Source organism: Delphinus delphis, chromosome 11, assembly GCF_949987515.2.
Source record: "Delphinus delphis chromosome 11, mDelDel1.2, whole genome shotgun sequence".
NCBI classification, from domain to species: domain Eukaryota; kingdom Metazoa; phylum Chordata; class Mammalia; order Artiodactyla; family Delphinidae; genus Delphinus; species Delphinus delphis.
Window position 1 is genome coordinate 70,987,049 of NC_082693.1, and position 17,606 is coordinate 71,004,654.

The 17,606-nt window shown below is 38.1% G+C and overlaps 1 protein-coding gene across 3 annotated transcripts in view; it reads right to left on the minus strand.

Annotated features, from left to right (window-relative positions):
• Positions 1–1,243: 1,243 nt before the first annotated feature.
• Positions 1,244–17,606, minus strand: part of KITLG (KIT ligand) — an 88,854-nt gene continuing 72,491 nt past the window's right edge. For 2 of the 3 annotated variants that reach the window (XM_060025336.1, XM_060025334.1), the window contains 4 exons: positions 15,127–15,236; positions 14,680–14,747; positions 13,341–13,417; positions 1,244–5,610 (listed from right to left, as the gene is read on the minus strand). In XM_060025336.1, coding sequence (XP_059881319.1) covers positions 13,378–13,417; positions 14,680–14,747; positions 15,127–15,236 — 218 coding nt within the window. In that variant the 3' untranslated portion in view covers positions 1,244–5,610; positions 13,341–13,377. Of the gene's footprint in view, positions 5,611–10,836; positions 10,956–13,340; positions 13,418–14,679; positions 14,748–15,126; positions 15,237–17,606 lie in introns of those variants that run through there. The other variant, XM_060025335.1, reaches the window with a different exon arrangement.

A 17,606-nucleotide genomic window follows, 5' to 3' on the forward strand; every position in this document is an offset into this window, starting at 1 on the left:
TAACTTATTGAACATTGCAATAGGTAATACCTATTCAGATTCAATTTTGTTTCAATTCCATGCTTTATTATTGCTTTAAATTGGGGGAATGCAATGATATAAGTCTTCACGGTCCTAGTCCTCATGTGTTTATAACTTAAAGGGGAAAACAAACAATTAGCAACCCCCTGCCCCCCCCCCCAAAAAAAATTATGAGATGTGTCGAGGAGGGCTTTATAAACCATGTTGAGTTTGGGTTTGGTCCTGAAAAATAATGAGAAGCCATTTCAGTGTTTTAATCAGAGGAAAGTATTATCAGTTGTCTCCATATTATTCACTCTAACATGAGGAACTGATTGAAAAAGGGCTAAATAGTGGAGGAGTGCGATCAGTTACAAGGCTATTATCGTCTAGGCTTATATTGATGGAAGTTTGTAATATAAAGCGTGAGCAGAGGAGGAAAAATCAGCAAAGAAACTGAAAAGAAATGGTGGGTGAATAAGTGTGATGTCATAAATCTAGAGGATGTGGTCTCAGGAGTCCAATACCAACCAGGGGCTAGGCAGGATGATTACTTATTGCCTAAACCACATAAGCCATAATGGTGTATGATCTTGCCATTCCATCCCTCTTCTCAGAAGCACGCAATGGCTTCGCATGGCCCCTAAGAAGAATCTGCCCTCCTGTGGCATTCAAGGCTCTGGTCTCATCTCACTGTGTATCCCTTTATGCACTGTATGCTCAGGATTGGATTTGATGGGATAAATTGAGAAATTTTAAAACTACTTGCTTTGGAAAACACTGCTCAGGCTGGGCATAATTATCCTTCTTTATCAAAATTTCTCATCCTTGTAAATCTTAGCCCAAACACCAACTCCCCCATGATCATCCCTAGGCTGTCTATTTCTTCTTCCTGTGTGCCCCAAGTACATTAACTAGACCGCAGTTTTGCACTTAGGTAATTACTTCACTGTGGCTTTATGCAGTTGACAGTGGTTTTCCTATCTTCTCCCCAACTAAGTTAGAAACCCCTTGAGATCCAACAGTGTATTAATTCAATTTTACCTTCTTTGATTACTTTACCTATCTTCCTTGATTACTTAACCAATACATATTTATTGGAATAAAATGATTTATCTCCTTTTGTGCATATTAGAATAAAATCTAGACTAATGATGTTTTCCATAGAAAACTTTGAGTTTACCGTAAATGCTCAACCATGTTATGAACATGTGTGATAACTTTAAGATAATGACAGGGCAAATTTGAGTGCATAAAATTCTTTATTTAGAACAATAAAGTATGTGTATATATAATGTAATTTCAAATTCAAACCTGTATAAAAAAGGGTCAGGACATAAACCTATTTTAAAAAGTACACATACAGTACATACACATCACATTTTACAACCTTTTTTATTTAACTTCAGTCATAATAAAACTATAGAATAATGTTGACATACATTTACATTACAATATGCAAACTCCAATCTATGAACTAGCAATATATCTGTGCATCCATCTAAATGTCTGAATACTTTAAGTCCATTGATTTAAAAAATAGTGGCAAGTGGACACTATAATCACACATTAATCCTTAGAATATAGGAGAATAGGGTATTTTGATTGGAAATTTTTATTCAGTGAGTCATAGCTCAGAAATCAAGTAACTGAAAATACTATGTTTTTTTAGTTTAAACAATTTTATTTTGAAAAACAACATAAGATGTAATTGGAGACGGCGGTTATAAATACATGTACGATGCTTAAGAAACATTTTAGGATCAAGAATATCCATTTTAATATGGATTATTTCTAAAACAGTATCTTGTTAGGAAATGAAAGTACCATTATTTTATCTTTACAAAGGCATTCCCAGCAACACCATAAACTGTGTGATCAAACACCACAAATGAACTGGTTGGAATTTCAATCTGAATGTTTATATTTTAATGCCAATTTCAGAATAATACTGTTTCAAAACAAGCTGCCTTTCTCTAAAATTCTTATCCCACTTTCCAATCCTGAAATATAATTTATGGTTTACCCATCTCCAAACGGATTCGAAAGTATCTTTTTGCACTTAAAAACTTTATGAGCATCTTACATTTTCTGCTCTTAGCTTTTAAGAAAAATGAGAGCATTTAAATGCTTGATTTGGTACACTTCCAAATGTTACACACATCTCATCTTGGGTAAAATGTACTCTTGGTTTTCATTCTTCAGAGGTAATCCAAAAATGTTTATTTAAGCAACGGAAAAAGCCATCTCTTGTGTAAGTGGTTATCCGACTCACCCTACAGGAGACTGATCTTCACTTTTACGAATGGACCCTATTTACATTACAAACAAGAACAGCCATAGCTTTTTATGTTCAAATTGCTTATTCACAGAGATCAGAGTTGGATATTTTATATGCGATAGTTTCAGCTCTATTTTATCATCTTTGTCAGTCACGTATCAATAGGTTTCTCTCATACCTATGGTATGACTTGACTTCACCATATAGATAAACAAAAATTGAGAGCCAAAGAAGGGCAGTGATTTACCAATACCTGTTAATGGCAGAGTGGAAGCTCCTGACAATTTTTCCTAACATCCATCCCACTATGTCCAACTGCCTTCTTGAAAAATATATTTCTTAGTTAAATTAGAATAGGTTGGGAATGGCTAAAAGCCCCATACTGGAATTACATTTTGAAACCAGAACCTAGCTTCAGAAAAACATTAAGAAATATCCATGAATTCTGCGTGGAGTTTTCTATTAATTTAAAACTTCATTTGAATTAGAATACCAAAATATGCCACAAAGCTTCTCCGGAGTACTTTAATTCTTACTAAAAGCAGATATTTCATTGTGAACATACTTTATCATACATTGTCATTTTTCACATAGTTAATCCTTTTCAAAGAGAATAGGGTACTTGTTCTGTTAAAGTATTGAAAAAAATAACTTGTTTCTGACTCATTAGAAAGTGGCTGTGTGGTAAGCGCATCAGATTATAATACAAAATCAAGCAACGCTTCGATATCACAGGGCAGGCACCGTTTATCAGTGCCAGTTTCTCTATAGATTTGGGTTCTACCACAGAGGTACAAAGCTTAATTATACTTTACTCTAAAGTATAATTTAGCATCTGCAGACTTCTGAAACCATTTTAAAAGACAATTTTGAAACATTACAAAAGAGAACTATCAGATACATGGTACCAGTTTAAAAGGTGATTTCACAGTTTAAGATGTCAGTTGTGAGTTTTCCATGATTTATAAAGGATGTTCAGAACACATATTGGATAAAATAAAGCAAAGACATATATGTATATATATTTTTTAATCTCCAAGTAGATATGAGAGTTCATTCCCAAGCAACTACCAACCAAAGTAATGTTCAACATTTTTCTATTGTTCGTGTATTTTACTGAATTTTAGTGTTTTAAAAATTGGTAATCCACACAACTCTCAATGAACCAATACATTTAATTAGGCAGAATACATCTCCCCTCGCCTACCGTGCCAGATTTCATAACTTGCTGAATTTGTTTATTTAACCCTATCAATTAGGACCATGTCCTTGTGTGTTAAAACCCAGCTACCAGCTTTGAGAACAAAAGTACATCTATTATACTCTAAAGCTCATTAAGCAGCATTTTTACATACTTACAAAAACTGAAACCATTGCTGAAACAAACTATTAGATTGAGAAGTATCAATCTTCTCAATTGACACATGACCTACACACATACTCATGTTAATCTATGTCTATTTTCTTCAAAACAATCAACATCACACACTGAGACAGGTCCTTTCAGCCATGAACTTGATCTCTGGTTTTATTATATATAATTGGTTGTACCATGGGATATTTGAGGGACTGAATAAATTAATGCAACTTCCCAAAGCATCTGGGTTGTATCTTAGAGACATGACTAGTGTTTGAGGAACCACAGCACTTTAGAGGAGGGATCGTAGAAATCATCTGAGCTCTTTGGTATAAAAAAGAGCAAGGGCCACTTACTAGAGTTGTATTTGAATTAGCTTTGAACATAAGCTAAAATCCAGCTCTACCAGAAGTTCTTGGACTTTTGAAAACAAAGGAAAGATAGCAGTTTTTCATGCCCTTCTCTATCACTGCATTGAAAACAGTCATGTGATGGTGATAGACATGGCAATGATGTTATCACAAGGATCAAGTTAGAATGGAAAGCTTTGGATTCCTGTATGTGTACGTTTGTGATATATTAAAAGAATCTTCATCAAAATAAACCAAAAGAAATCATTCCTTGACCTTAGTCAGATGGTCCTTTGAAATAAAAAAAATTGGCGAGGGAAATTCACTTAATGTCTTACAAGTTCTGGTTTAAAAATGCAATGTCCATCTTGGGAATTCCTGCCAAGTTCACTCAATATGACAAAAACGCTGTCGCATATTTTAATAGCAAACTGACATGCGTAACTACATAAAGCTTTCTTTTTATTTTTAATTCATAAACCTTAATGAATACAGAGTGCCTGATTTTAAATAAATGGATCCTTTAAACAGATAATGGTGATTATACTATAAATAACTAAAGTTTCCTGATCCCCTGCATTCTTGTAAAAGCCAAGTCACCTAGTTTTCAACACCCATATTAGCATGTGTGTGGTTATCTAACCATAGATACTAAATATCATAATTTATATTTACTCTCTCCCACAGCAGAAATTGAAAACGCGGCCTCCATACATTCAGTGATTTCTCCTAAGTCCCTTTACATAACTCTGTGATAGTTTTAGAATATAAACATTTTGTAATATAATTTGCAAGCACAATTTGTACACGCCATAGTGGTCAAGGGCAAAGGCTGACTTCACCAGGGGTGCCAGATGCCCCCCTCGGCAGACTGTCCTGCTGGGCAGTGTCCACAGCTTCTTCGTGTGATGACTCTTTCGGAGTCTCTCCTCTGCAAAGGCATCACTGTTGTGTAATTCAGTACTGGCTCCCCTGCATGACTAAAGTCAGACAACCATGTCCGTTTGTCTAGTGGGATACGGTTGAGCACACTCTGTGTCAGAAAGAGACCAAGCTCAGACCCATATCATTCCTTGATCAGCAGCTAGAAGGCTGACCTGCCCCTACCCCCACCCTCTTTTCCCACTGCTTTCTAAATGAACAGTGGCTGATGCTATGGAGTTTTTGTTTTTTGAATTTTTTCTAGATCCCTTTGATAAAAATGATGACCCCCACTATCCAGGCTGAAATCTACTTGCAGAGACCAAGATAACTATGAACTGCAGGTTGTAACTGTAAAATAAAGCTATGTGGTTTTTCAACAATTAGACGTTTCTGGAGGCATGCAAAACGGTACGTGCAGCCTGGGACACGTGCTTTCTCTCCCAACATCAGCTGCAAGTTCTAATTGAGACCACAAATCCCCCAGGTCCTTAAAATAGAGTCCTGCTCGGTGCAAGTTCTTCTTTACAGATGATTAATTCAGTGCCAGTTTCACAGTAAAACACTTTGTTCCAATTTCTGAATCATCCACATAGTCATGGGTAGCAAGAACAGATAAAGATGCGGTCTGTCACTCCAGACAGAATAGGAATTTGTTTAAAGCTGCTTCATTTATGAAGCAAACATGAACTGTTACCCGCCTAGAGAAGAAAAAAGAGAGATTATAGCATATCTGCTTTCTACCTTCTTTTCATTCTCAGTAGCTGAATTCATGTGGCTTTGAATGAGTAATAGATTTACAATGCATGCTTCACTTACACAGCCTAAAATAACTTGACAAATGTTTCCTAGATGCAGTGATCAGTCACTTGCTGATCTCCCTAGTAACATTTTACATAATCTGAAATGATCTTACTGTTTACTGAGTGTCTCTTCCCATTAGAATGTAAGCCCCATGAGGAACATAGAGCTTTTGTTTATCTTTTTCACTGCTGTATTCCAACACCTAGAACAGTGCCTGGTACAAAATAGATACGGGTGTCCCCTGCTTTTCAAAGTTCCCTTTATACCACTTTGCTTTTACAAAACACCTACTTTAGTACCTGTTTTCAACAAACGAAAGAAATCCAAAGAGGATTTTTGCTTTTATGAAAAAAGGCAAAAAGAGACCGTCGCATTCAGGGTTTGTTCTGCAGTGAGCCTACAGAGGCAGTGTGCACCGCCAGCAGTGAGAGTGGCACCGCCAAGTTCTTCCCCGGAACTACACTTAGCCTCTCCGCATAAAGCCACCATAACTTTGAATTGTGTCTACGAGCATCTGTGCTTTACATAGATTTATTTTATGCATCGCATTAGCAAGATGTATCCTAAGGTGATTGCGTCTTTGCTTTAGGCCGTTTTGGTTTAAGACAGGTTTCATTGGAATGCTCTACTTTTGCATAGCACTGGAGGGGGACACTTGTACTCAATAAATATTTCTTGAACATAGAGTGGATGAATGAATACCCTGTGGCTTTCATACCCCCAAGCACAGCACAGATTATCTCCATTTCTGATGAGTGTTATCAATCTAGGTAGCCTTGAATTTCTCTAACAAGCCTTTGAAGAGGTTGTAAACAGGTGGTGAGGGGAGAGGGTCTGAAGAACAATGGCGGTGTTCCGAGTGGAGAAGTGGAGATTGATGGAGTGGCATGCAAGAGATATCTGGGACAGGCGGAGAGGCTGATCAGAGGCCACCCACAAATGACAGCCTCCTAGCCACAGATCAGTGCCAGTATCCTGACTGCCTAGCCAGGTTCTAGCAATCACTTCTCCCAGCTGAGGAAAGAGCAGCAGTAGGATTTCCTTCAGTGCTGTCAGCCAGAAGAAGAAAGATAGAAATCCTGGCACCACATTCCTGACAAAGCCTCTGGGGAAGTTCATTTGGCCTCAGCACAGCTTACTGTACTTGCTGAAGCATGAAAGCCAGACTCTGTTTTAGCTTTTCAGTGCTGGTGTTAAACCACTGAGCTTTGGACTCAGCTTTCAGATTTTTCAGCTTTCAGGTGAAGTATTTGTACTTCCTTATCTTTTTTTCTTTTTTAATTATAGGCAGCATTTGCATGCTATCTTCAATCACAACCCCTAAATAAATGTGTATTTTGCATTTAGTTTCTTCCCTACTCTTTTCCTATTTTGTCCTTATTTATCAATCCCAGAACCAGAGATCACTGGTTTTAAAATGTTTGAGATCATTACATAGGCTATATATAAAACTTTATAGTATGAGTGATAAGAAGTACAGTGTTTTTTTCCAGTAATATGCTAAATGTATATTACTCTAATGTAATATACGAAATGTATGCAATCATTAAATGTAATATATTGAAAATGTAAATATATAAAATGTAATAATATACTAAAAACCATATTACATGACAATTTACCAAAGAGAGAACTCTAAAAAATAGAAAACCTGTATTTAGGAAAGCAGAATTAAATACTGGAGGAGAAATTAACAGGCATTAAGAGCAAATTTCAGAAATGCAAATTACCTAGCAGATATTTTAAAAATAAAACTTGGTTAGAAAAGCAGAAGGAAATCACAAAAAAGCAAAAAATATATATATTTTTTGAAAAAGCTACAAATAACTTGAAACTCTAAACGTAAGCGTAGAGAAGCAAGATTGGAAATCTATTCTGATTATGTCTTTGGATCATTTCGCAAAGAAAACAAACATAAAAACCAACAAATGGTTTCCCATAGAACGAAACTACCATTTTTATAATAATACCATGGATTCTGGCAACAACCTCACGAAATAAATAGGGTATTATTATCCTCCCATTACATTTGAAGAATCAGGGGTTAAAAGACAACTGACTCATCCAGGAACCTACAGCTAATTAAGGTGCAGATTAGACCCAAGTCTAATCCCTTCTAATCCTCTGCATCACAATGTATCTACACAGAGCGAGCTCCAAACCAAAACCTTCAAAATTCTAGAAATTCTTAGGAAATATGTGGTAAAGAGTCAAAGATCTGGCCATTGGTAACCAACCATTATTGAGTCCTGTGCAATAAATGTCCCAGCATAACTTGCCCTCATCCCTATTCCAATTCTAGGATCGACTTTCTTCTGTCTTAGATCTACTGGAAACTTCCAGGTTGTGTTTCTTTTATGAATCTCTCCACCAGCCTAATTATAATAAGAATTACTTTCTAGGGGTTTCCCTGGTGGCCCAGGGGTTAAGAATCTGCCTGCCAATGCAGGGAACATGAGTTCGAGCCTTGGTCCGGGAAGACCCCACAGGCCGCGGAGCAGCTAAGCCCGTGTGCCACAACTACTGAGCCTGTGCTCTAGAGCCCACAAGCCACAACTACTGAGCCTGCGTGCCACAACTACTGAAGCCCACGCGCCTAGAGCCTGTGCTCTGCAACAAGAGAAGCCACTGCAATGAGAAGCCCGTGCACCACAACGAAGACCCAACACAGCCAAAAATAAATAAATTAAAAAAAAAATTACTTTCTACACTTACCATGCTGGGATAAGTCCCTAAACACCGCCATCTCAGTATCTACAAACTCATGCTGTTTACCGTCAACCAAACTGGGCCTTCTCCGTGATTACACGGTCCTTCTCCCAAGGTCTCAATTAAAATTCTTCGTGGATGACTTCCCAATCCCCAATCTATTATTTGCAGCGCTTACTGTACTCTGAATTTCCAGTGAAGCATATTTGGCCACTGGTTAATAATTCCTAACGGCTCCTTCTCCCATTTTTTTCTATTGGCACTGCCATCTGGTTAGTCCCATAGGCTCCAAATCATCCCTGATTACTGCCTGCGATGTCAAGCCTCACATCCCATCAGGAACTAGGACTTATTCTTTTACTGCAGTGACTCCAAAATGGCCTATGCTTTCCTATCTCCATGGCTGTGACCCTAGTTCAGGTTGTCATTCTCTCACACCTGTTTTGAAGATTGGCCTCCTAAGTGGACTCCTTGATTCCAGGTCACCACTCCCATCCATCTGGCCACGCCAACGTCTGATTACTTTCCTAAACCTCTGCTTTGATTGTATTATGTCTTTTCTAAACCCTCCAACAACTCCTTATATTACTCAATAAAGTGTAAGCCCTGTACTTGGAATTCAGACCTTGTTTCAAACTGATGCCCATCCTTTCTCAGCATTTTAACCCTTTATGTGTACTTCTACTGGAGTCCAGCTGTACAAACTCTTGAACACAGTCTGTACTTTCAGCTCCCTGATTTAACTTATGCCATTTGCAGTATCTGGATTTACCACTTCCCTATTGCCAGTAAAATTTTAGCAATCATCCAAGATCCAGTTCCATACAAATGCCACCTCCATCACCCTTACAATAAAGCCTTTCTCCGAATGATTTCTCTCCCCAGTTAAATAAGACAATTGTATATGGGTGGTACAATTCTATGGGATGCCATCTGTACCAGTCATTATCTAGAGCTATGTTCAGGGCACATCCTCTACAACCATATGCAGTGGCTTTGCCTTTGACTCATTATTGCATTTCTTTGTCAGCTTTTTTTGTTGTTTTTTAACCAAAATCTCCTTTAGTCTGTTTTAAAATAGGTTATTATGCATATGTCTTATCTCCTTTTGTAGGCCATAAGCAATTTGAGGACAGAACTAGGTTATATTAAGCTTTGCATCCAACAGTGCACGTACTAGAGCTTGTTGGTGTCACATTTGTGGTTAGAATGAAGAGTAAAATTGTGCTATGATCTACTCTATTTCTTTCTCTTAAACTGTGCTACACGCAACCCAATAAATGAAAAATTCTTCTGGGATGCCACATACGTATACTTGTCATTAGCTAGTTGACTAAATACATTTTTAACTTTTTGCAGAGATAATTTCACGTTTGATGTCAAATAAACACAGCTTTTGTATATTTTCTCTTAGAGGCAACTTCTTTTGTTTCTGGGTCATTATCTACATTCCTTCCTTGTATTTAAAATATCAAATCCTCCTCTTCATTTTCCAATTATAGGTTGGAGAACTATTCCATATGTTTTCTATTCTAGTGTTCCAATATTTGTCCTGGTTTAATTTCTTTTAGTTCATGAAACTTCTATTTCAGGGAGAAATCCTTGCCACAAACCTGAGTCATTCCTTATATTTTCCCCTTTTTTTGTGAAGCAAGAAAATGACTATAATCCAAATTATATCCAATTTTTAAAATATGTAATTACAACTCCGTATTTCATTTCTATCTTGGTACTTTTTACTACTGTTCTTCTTATTTCTTGGCATATTTCCTCTCCTACCATGTCACAGTCTGTTCCCCCAAGCCTTTCCCTCCACCACATCCCTTTCCCCAAATTATACTCAAATTTCCTTGGCAGGTTTTACCAAACCTCTGTTGATACAAGGAACAGGCTTTCTGTATACGATGGGTACTCAATAAATGGTTACAAATGATACATATATATTTTGACTTCGGGGTTTGCAGATTCATGATAATGAGCTGCTTCTATTTTCCTCCTTTTATCTATCTTGCCCTCAGTATTTGAATTCTTATTTACTTCTACCTACACACGTCTATTTTTGTTTTTACTCCATAAATTTTATTCTCACGTTACTGCAGTTCTCTGAGGTATTCATCCATCTCTCCATTCATTTATTCAACAGATACATTCATCACTTGTATGTGCAAAGTGTCAACTATATAGTTTAATGGGATTCCAAAATGATATTCAGAAACCAATCCTGTCCTCTAAGAGCTTATGGTTTAGAAGAGGACACAAAACGTCTATGTAAGTGGCTGTAAGTAACGTCTATGTAAGTAATGGTAACTAATACCATATTAATATTGTATGAAGTGTAATACAAAATATAATTAGAGGGCCATAAAAGAGAGATTACTTTCATTTGGGAAGTTAGCTTTTTGGAGGTGGTGGTTCTGAGCTGAGCCTTGAGAGAGCTTTGCAGAAATGGTGAGAAGTAAGGTCATCTATTTTACACCAGCTCCTCAATGGTATGTGACGAGTTTATTTCTAAACAATTTGGGGCTTCTTTAACCTAATTTCATTCGTTTAATTATATGAGTAACATCTCAGATTTTAAGAAAAATAATTTAGCCGTTTCCCATATGACTGTATTCCCCCTTGCTGTACATACTCTGCTGTCCTACTGACCAAAATCAGCAAATTAAACACACACATACACATACAAGATAAAAATAAACCTTACTGCACTTTTTCAAAGATTGTTTTAAAACATCTTATTTTATTGCAGTAAGAACACTTAACACAAGATCTACCCTCTGAACACAGTTTTAAATGCACAATGTAGTTTTTTTTAACTCTAAGCATTATGTTGTATAGCAGGTCTCTAGAACATATTCATCTTGCGAAACAAAAGAACCTTAAAAAAAAGGCCACTTCAGCAGAGCTATCTTCCTTACCACTTGGTAAGATTTTCATTTAGGGTTTATTTATTCACTCAGTCACTTCAACAGACATTTACTGAGCGCCTACAGTGGTTAGGCAACAAGTGAGGTACTTGTGAGGAGATATAGCAAGAACCAGACAGACTCACTTCCTGTCCTTGTATATTCCCTGACCAGCATGTGTAAGTTGCTTGACTACAGCTGCTTTAAAATGCCATCTTTCTTTCTCCTAGACAAGTGCCCTGGGCTTTTCCATCATAATCCATTTCCCAAATGTCACAGGACAAATGCCACAATTAAACACCACATCACCTATGTGCCAAAACAGGATCCCAGTGATGCCATTGAAAAGCAAACCACAGAGAACATTACTTGAGCCTTTAAGGTTCAATTAACCATTTAATGTGTAGTTGGTGGATGTCTGGCTTAAGGGAGGTGAAACAGCAGTGGGGAAAAAACAGTAGGTTTGTACTGGGATTGGAGGTCAAAGACATGTTTCTTGGAATAACAATGATTTCAGCTTGGGGAATACTGCACCCGAAAATAAAAAGGGTCAAGTGAAGGGTTTATTCCTTTACAGTGTTTGACAGGAAACATGAGGCTAGAGGACAGCTAGGATGGGAGCAGAAGAGAGGGTGCTATTCGTGCTCTAGACGTGGTGACCAAGGGCATGATTCAAGGCAAAAATGAAGTCTGTGTAACAGCAGGGTTAAAGTGTCAGAGGCATATGCGACATAATTACTATTATTATATGATGTTATTTTTGGGTTGTTGAAAAATGATGTTTGATAAAAGTGAGTTCCTGGAGGAGACAGAGGCTCTGTGACCCAGTTTCCCTGGGGAAGGTTCAATCTAGAGAGAAATCTCTGAATCTGGGACAGAAGGGAAAGCTGGAAGGACAGTGACCTGTAAGGAAAAGGTGAAGCTCACCGGAGACCATGTCTGTAATAATCGGGCGAGTAAATGATCCTCTAACCACGAGGGAGTGCAGGGGAAGAACTGAAGATTTAGGAAGATGAAAGAACACTTATACACCACTGTAATAAATGGGGGTTCATGAGCAGAACAGAATTAACAGTGAGTTGGCAGAAGTACAAATGGGAAGAGCATGCATGACGTTGGATCAGGTTAGTGCCATTCAGGGTGCTCCCTGCACCGCGTCTGCAGCTTGGGAGTTGAGAAAGTAGACAGGAGAGGGGAGAGGAGGTATAAACATCAGTGCCCTCTGGTCATGTTTTCCTAGTCTCCTTTCTCCCCAGGCCCTTCACAGACCCACACAATCACAACAGGTTATCTGTCCCCGGTTTATATTCAGTGTGTCCTGGGCTCTGGACGGTGATGAGGCACAAGTATTATGTCATGTGGCAGGTGGCACTACCTTGACAATTTCCCTCTCCTACTGTATGGGATTTTTTTTTTTTTTACTGTATGGGATTTTGACCTTTTCTACTTTTCCTTAAAATAGCAGGGCAATGTTTTTGATTTTCATTTGTTTCAGCATTTAACAAATGAGATAATGAGATACTTTTCCTATCATGTTAATCACACCTAATTGAAATTGATTTTATTTATTTTTCTTCTATTAATAATATTTTATTTTAGTCCTATTTAGTCCAAAATATTTTGCCCCTTGTCTAATTTATTTTCTGGCCTCAAAAATAGGAAACACTCAGAAATTCCCTGGTGGCCCAGTGGTTAGGACTCCATGCTTTCACTGAAGGCACGGGTTCAACCCCTGTTTGGGGAACTAAGATCCCCCAAGTCCCAGTGGCACAGCCAAAAAAGAAAAAAATTAGGAAACGCTCAACTGTTAATGCTTTGTATATCTCCCATACAAGATGAATCCACTACACTGGAATAATACTGCTTGCCTCTCAAAACTTGAGAATGCACAATTACATAACAGCTTCAGCTAACATACTGACCCCAGCTTGATAGAAGACTTAATAAATTTTGGTGTCTAGGATGCTGCATAGTTCTTGTTACATCTTTTAGCTTGAATTCTTAATACTTACCAATGTACGAAAGTAACAGTGTTGATACAAGCCACAATTACACTTCTTGAAACTCTCTCTCTTTTTCTTGCAACATACTGAAAAAGAATAAGAAACATGCTTATTTGCATTTAGACAGAGATTCTGAAGTAACCATGATCTGGGCATTGTAAAGGGCAGTTTTTATTTTTCTGTAAATACAGTACCAAAAGATTGCAAAATTGAGTGGGAAGCTTACCTTCGTAATATTACTGTAGGGAAGAGGGAAGACTTCATCTGCTTCCACATAGTCTCCCCAAGTAGTTAAAAAATTCTCTACGCATATGCAGATACACATACGGAAAATGCTTATATGCACTTAATTTGTGAATATGTACACATACAGCATAAGAGAAAATAACATGCCAAATGAAAACTATAACTGAATGTAAAATCAAAGCATTGGTCCTGGAGCAGTATGGGATAGGGTAAAAACGTGATCAGCGTCAGCCACCATAAGTGGCAAGGTCTCACAAAACAATTTTTGTATTTGGCTTTGAATAAAATACTGAGTAGGTTGAGAAAAATTAAGGGCTCTGAAAGCCAGAGTGAGGTCAAATATATGAAGTATGCAAGAGAAAAATAACTGAAAGTATCTTGACTAGGAAGTGATATTAAGAATGGGGTTTAGGGCTTCCCTGGTGGCGCAGTGGTTGAGCATCTGCCTGCCGATGCAGGGAACACGGGTTCGTGCCCCGGTCCGGGAAGATCCCACATGCCGCGGGGTGGCTGGGCCTGTGAGCCATGGCCACTGAGCCTGCGTGTCCAGAGCCTGTGCTCCGCAACGGGAGAGGCCACAGCAGTGAGAGGCCCACGTATGGGCGAAAAAAAAGAAATGGGGTTTACAGAAGAATGAGACAAAGGTGGAGTTTAGAAAGGCCGAGGAAAAGAAAGATTCTGTGGTAGCAACTCAGTCAAGACATAATAAAGATATGGATGAAGATAATGACTATTGCCAAAGAAAGAGCTAAGCATGTCTTGGCTATAGTGTGGAAAAGAGGGGAATAAGCAAACGTGCCTCCTGAGCTCCATGACCAGGAACGTGAGCAAGATTCTGCTGTTTATAGAAATAAAGAGAGCAGAGATGATACCATAAGAAGGGTTATGAAGACAATTATATGAAGGTATTTCCCAAGTAAATGGAGATGTAGGATTGAAGAGACAAGGAGAGATCAGAAATGCGGATAAAACTTGGAAGACATCAGTTGGGAGCTGCCACCATAAGAGTGAAACACTTCTTAAAGATGTTATGAGCACATGCACGGTATGTGAAGTGGCAAGGTCAAGCTTACTTATGCACACATTTAGTAAAACAAAATACCTTATCTCATTATCCTCTTCATTAATCTGTATATTTTCAACTGCCCTTGTAAGATTTGGTTGTTTCTTCTGGGAAAAGAACAGTGATATATACATATATTATAAAAATATCAATATATCATGTACTATTTAAGAGGTAAACAGTCTCCACTTCTATGTTTTCATCAGCATGCAGCATATAAAAATACTTTTGCAATAAGAAATTATGAAAAATGCACGGTTTTATCAACTCAGCGTTTTTAGGATGTTGGAGATGAAAGAATAATAAAGAAACTGAAAGATTTAAATAGTAATCAAATGAAAAATATTGTTTTCTTGGTAGGATCCTTTCTTAGAAAAGGGCAGTTTGTTAGCTAATCATTGATGTAATATAGTATGAACAAATAAATATATAAAGTTCAGAAATTTTGTGATCAAGGGGAAAGAAAAAAAGAGTAGCAACACTTACCTTCCAGTATAAGGCTCCAACAGCAAACCCAATTATAAGAGAAAAGAATGCCGGCAATGCTACGGCTGCCCATTGTAGGCTGGAGTCTTCAATGGGATTTGAGGCCTTCCCTGTAATTTAAACAGTACAGTGGTGAACACAGTACCTCCATGCCAGAGGTTTTGCTCTTATCCTGTGGTTGTTCCCAACTGTTTCCGAAATGTACTCTTGACCTATCTGTTTAAAATATTTAAAATGCTGATTTTCCTGCTTGCAATGCAAGTCCATGTAGTCTCCAAAAGATACAAGTTGAAAAACGAAAGAAACACCACAGACAGAGGGCTATTTGACTTGGTTAATGCAGACCCATATGGAACACAGATGACATATACCTGCAGATGATTTCTATCATCAGGCAAATCCATCTTCCATGCCTTTATCTTCTAATATCTTCTCACTTTCTCACACTTCACATCTTGCCAAGAAATTTTAAAGAAGACATTTTGCAACCCGGATCAAGGTCTGGATGCATGCCTCGAGCTATGTTTGGCCTGCCTCAAATATTAAGTTAATACCTGTACATTGTGGTTAGAGTACTTTTAGGGACCTCAAGTTTAGAATTATGGTGTCTCCTCATCACATCTTCAGCTGACATTTATTGGATGCCAGGTAGGGCCCCGAACTGTACCATGGAGTAAAGGTTTGAATTTTCAGACTTTCTGCGTTCGAAAGTCTGAGACTACTGAACATGAAAGAATGGCTGGAAGTACCAGTGTCTCCTTAAGCTGACTCTAAATATGTAATTTAGTGAGAGAGAAGACACACACATGAGTTTAACTTGGGACACCTCCCTTCACCCTGCTTTGCTCTTCCATGAGAAGCAGAATGATTCAGGAATTAAACAACACATCTCCCCCAAGCGTCTCTTGTTCCCAACACAAAACTTAACATTTTGACAGATTTTTCTGTCTATCTCCTTACAAGGAACAGCTTAGTTGTTTGAAAACATTGACACATATGTGTCAACTTGTAAGAGTTAAACTTTCAGTTTTCTGTTGAAGATGTAATACAGTTAGAAATTGTACACTTTCAACAATCGTATGATCAAAATGTAAACCAATCCAAGGGAAAGTGACTGTTTTGGGCTATGATATTTTGCAATGATACTTGGGTACTGTGTCAGCCTATAGTCACCTATTTAACATATAAAATACCTAAAGTACATGATATAAAAGAACCAAACCACTGTATGTGTATCAGCATTTAAGATGGAAAAATAAACTCATAGATTTAACCGAAGAGGCAAGAAACAAATGTTATCTATTATAGTGAGAACAGAAATTGCCCATTTCCCTACCATTGGTAAACCTGGTACAGGAAATTCATTAATTCTATGATTCTTATGTTTCCAAAGAGGCTCTCAAAACAGTAAGTCTGTGTGTGTGTGCTGGGGTAGGAAATGGGGGGGGGGGGATGTAGTGAGTCATGGGTGTCCCTTATCCTAAGGGACATTGGGTAAAGTGGAATCTTCCATTCACGTAACCATGGATCACTTCCTTAAGACTAGACTGACAGCTCTTTTGGCCCACCTCACATCCTATAACCCCATGGGAAATATGTTTTAGGCATCTTAAATTAAAGCTCAACATGAATTCTATCACCAAATTAAGGCTTAGTTATAAAATGGGATTTGGCATAACTGAAGTAATACTGTTATTCCAATCATATAGCTATTTTAAGGGTTATATAAGATTATGTGTACTTGTCAGGGATTTTACTACCATTTATAAAGGTGTTTTCTATGAGGAAATGGATTTGGAGTTAACACGCAATTCTGACCGTTTTAGAAATGCTTATATCGTTATCTGTAAATAATTTGGCTGTTTGTGTTTATATTCCAGTGACATGTTTGAATTCTCCTTGATGGCCAACCCACGATGGCCCACACTGTCTATTGGGATTGCTGGCATGTGATTATGATTTGGCCAGGTGACATACATAGACATGTACAGAGAGAACAAAGAAAGCTATTAATATTTTGTCCCCAGCTCCAATGGAAAACTAATGAGCTAAGATGGTGCTATGGAGAACTCCATTACCTATGTTTGGGCAGCCAGATGCCCCAGAATCAAGGCAGCTAAAACCCTGCTCTTCTTGTTCTATCCAAAAGCCAAATCTTGAACTGCATCGATCAGACCAGAGGAAAGACCACACCCACCAGCAATAAGCAAAAGGAGCTTACTACAGAGTGAGGTGTTCTGGGACTCCCCACTCAAAATCTTTCTCAGGTAGGAGGACAGCCCCTGAGGGAGGTGTTTCTTTAGAGGCTAAAGAAAGCTCACCTCCCTCTACCAGAGCACTGTGACTTTTTAACCACTTTAAACTTCCACCCCTAGGACTATGGCCCTGAACAAAGTTCTGGAATCTGACTAACACGCAGCAGCAGTCCTCCGGCAGGAGAGAGGGAGGGAGAAGGGAGGGGGTCAGACCCACAGGAACTG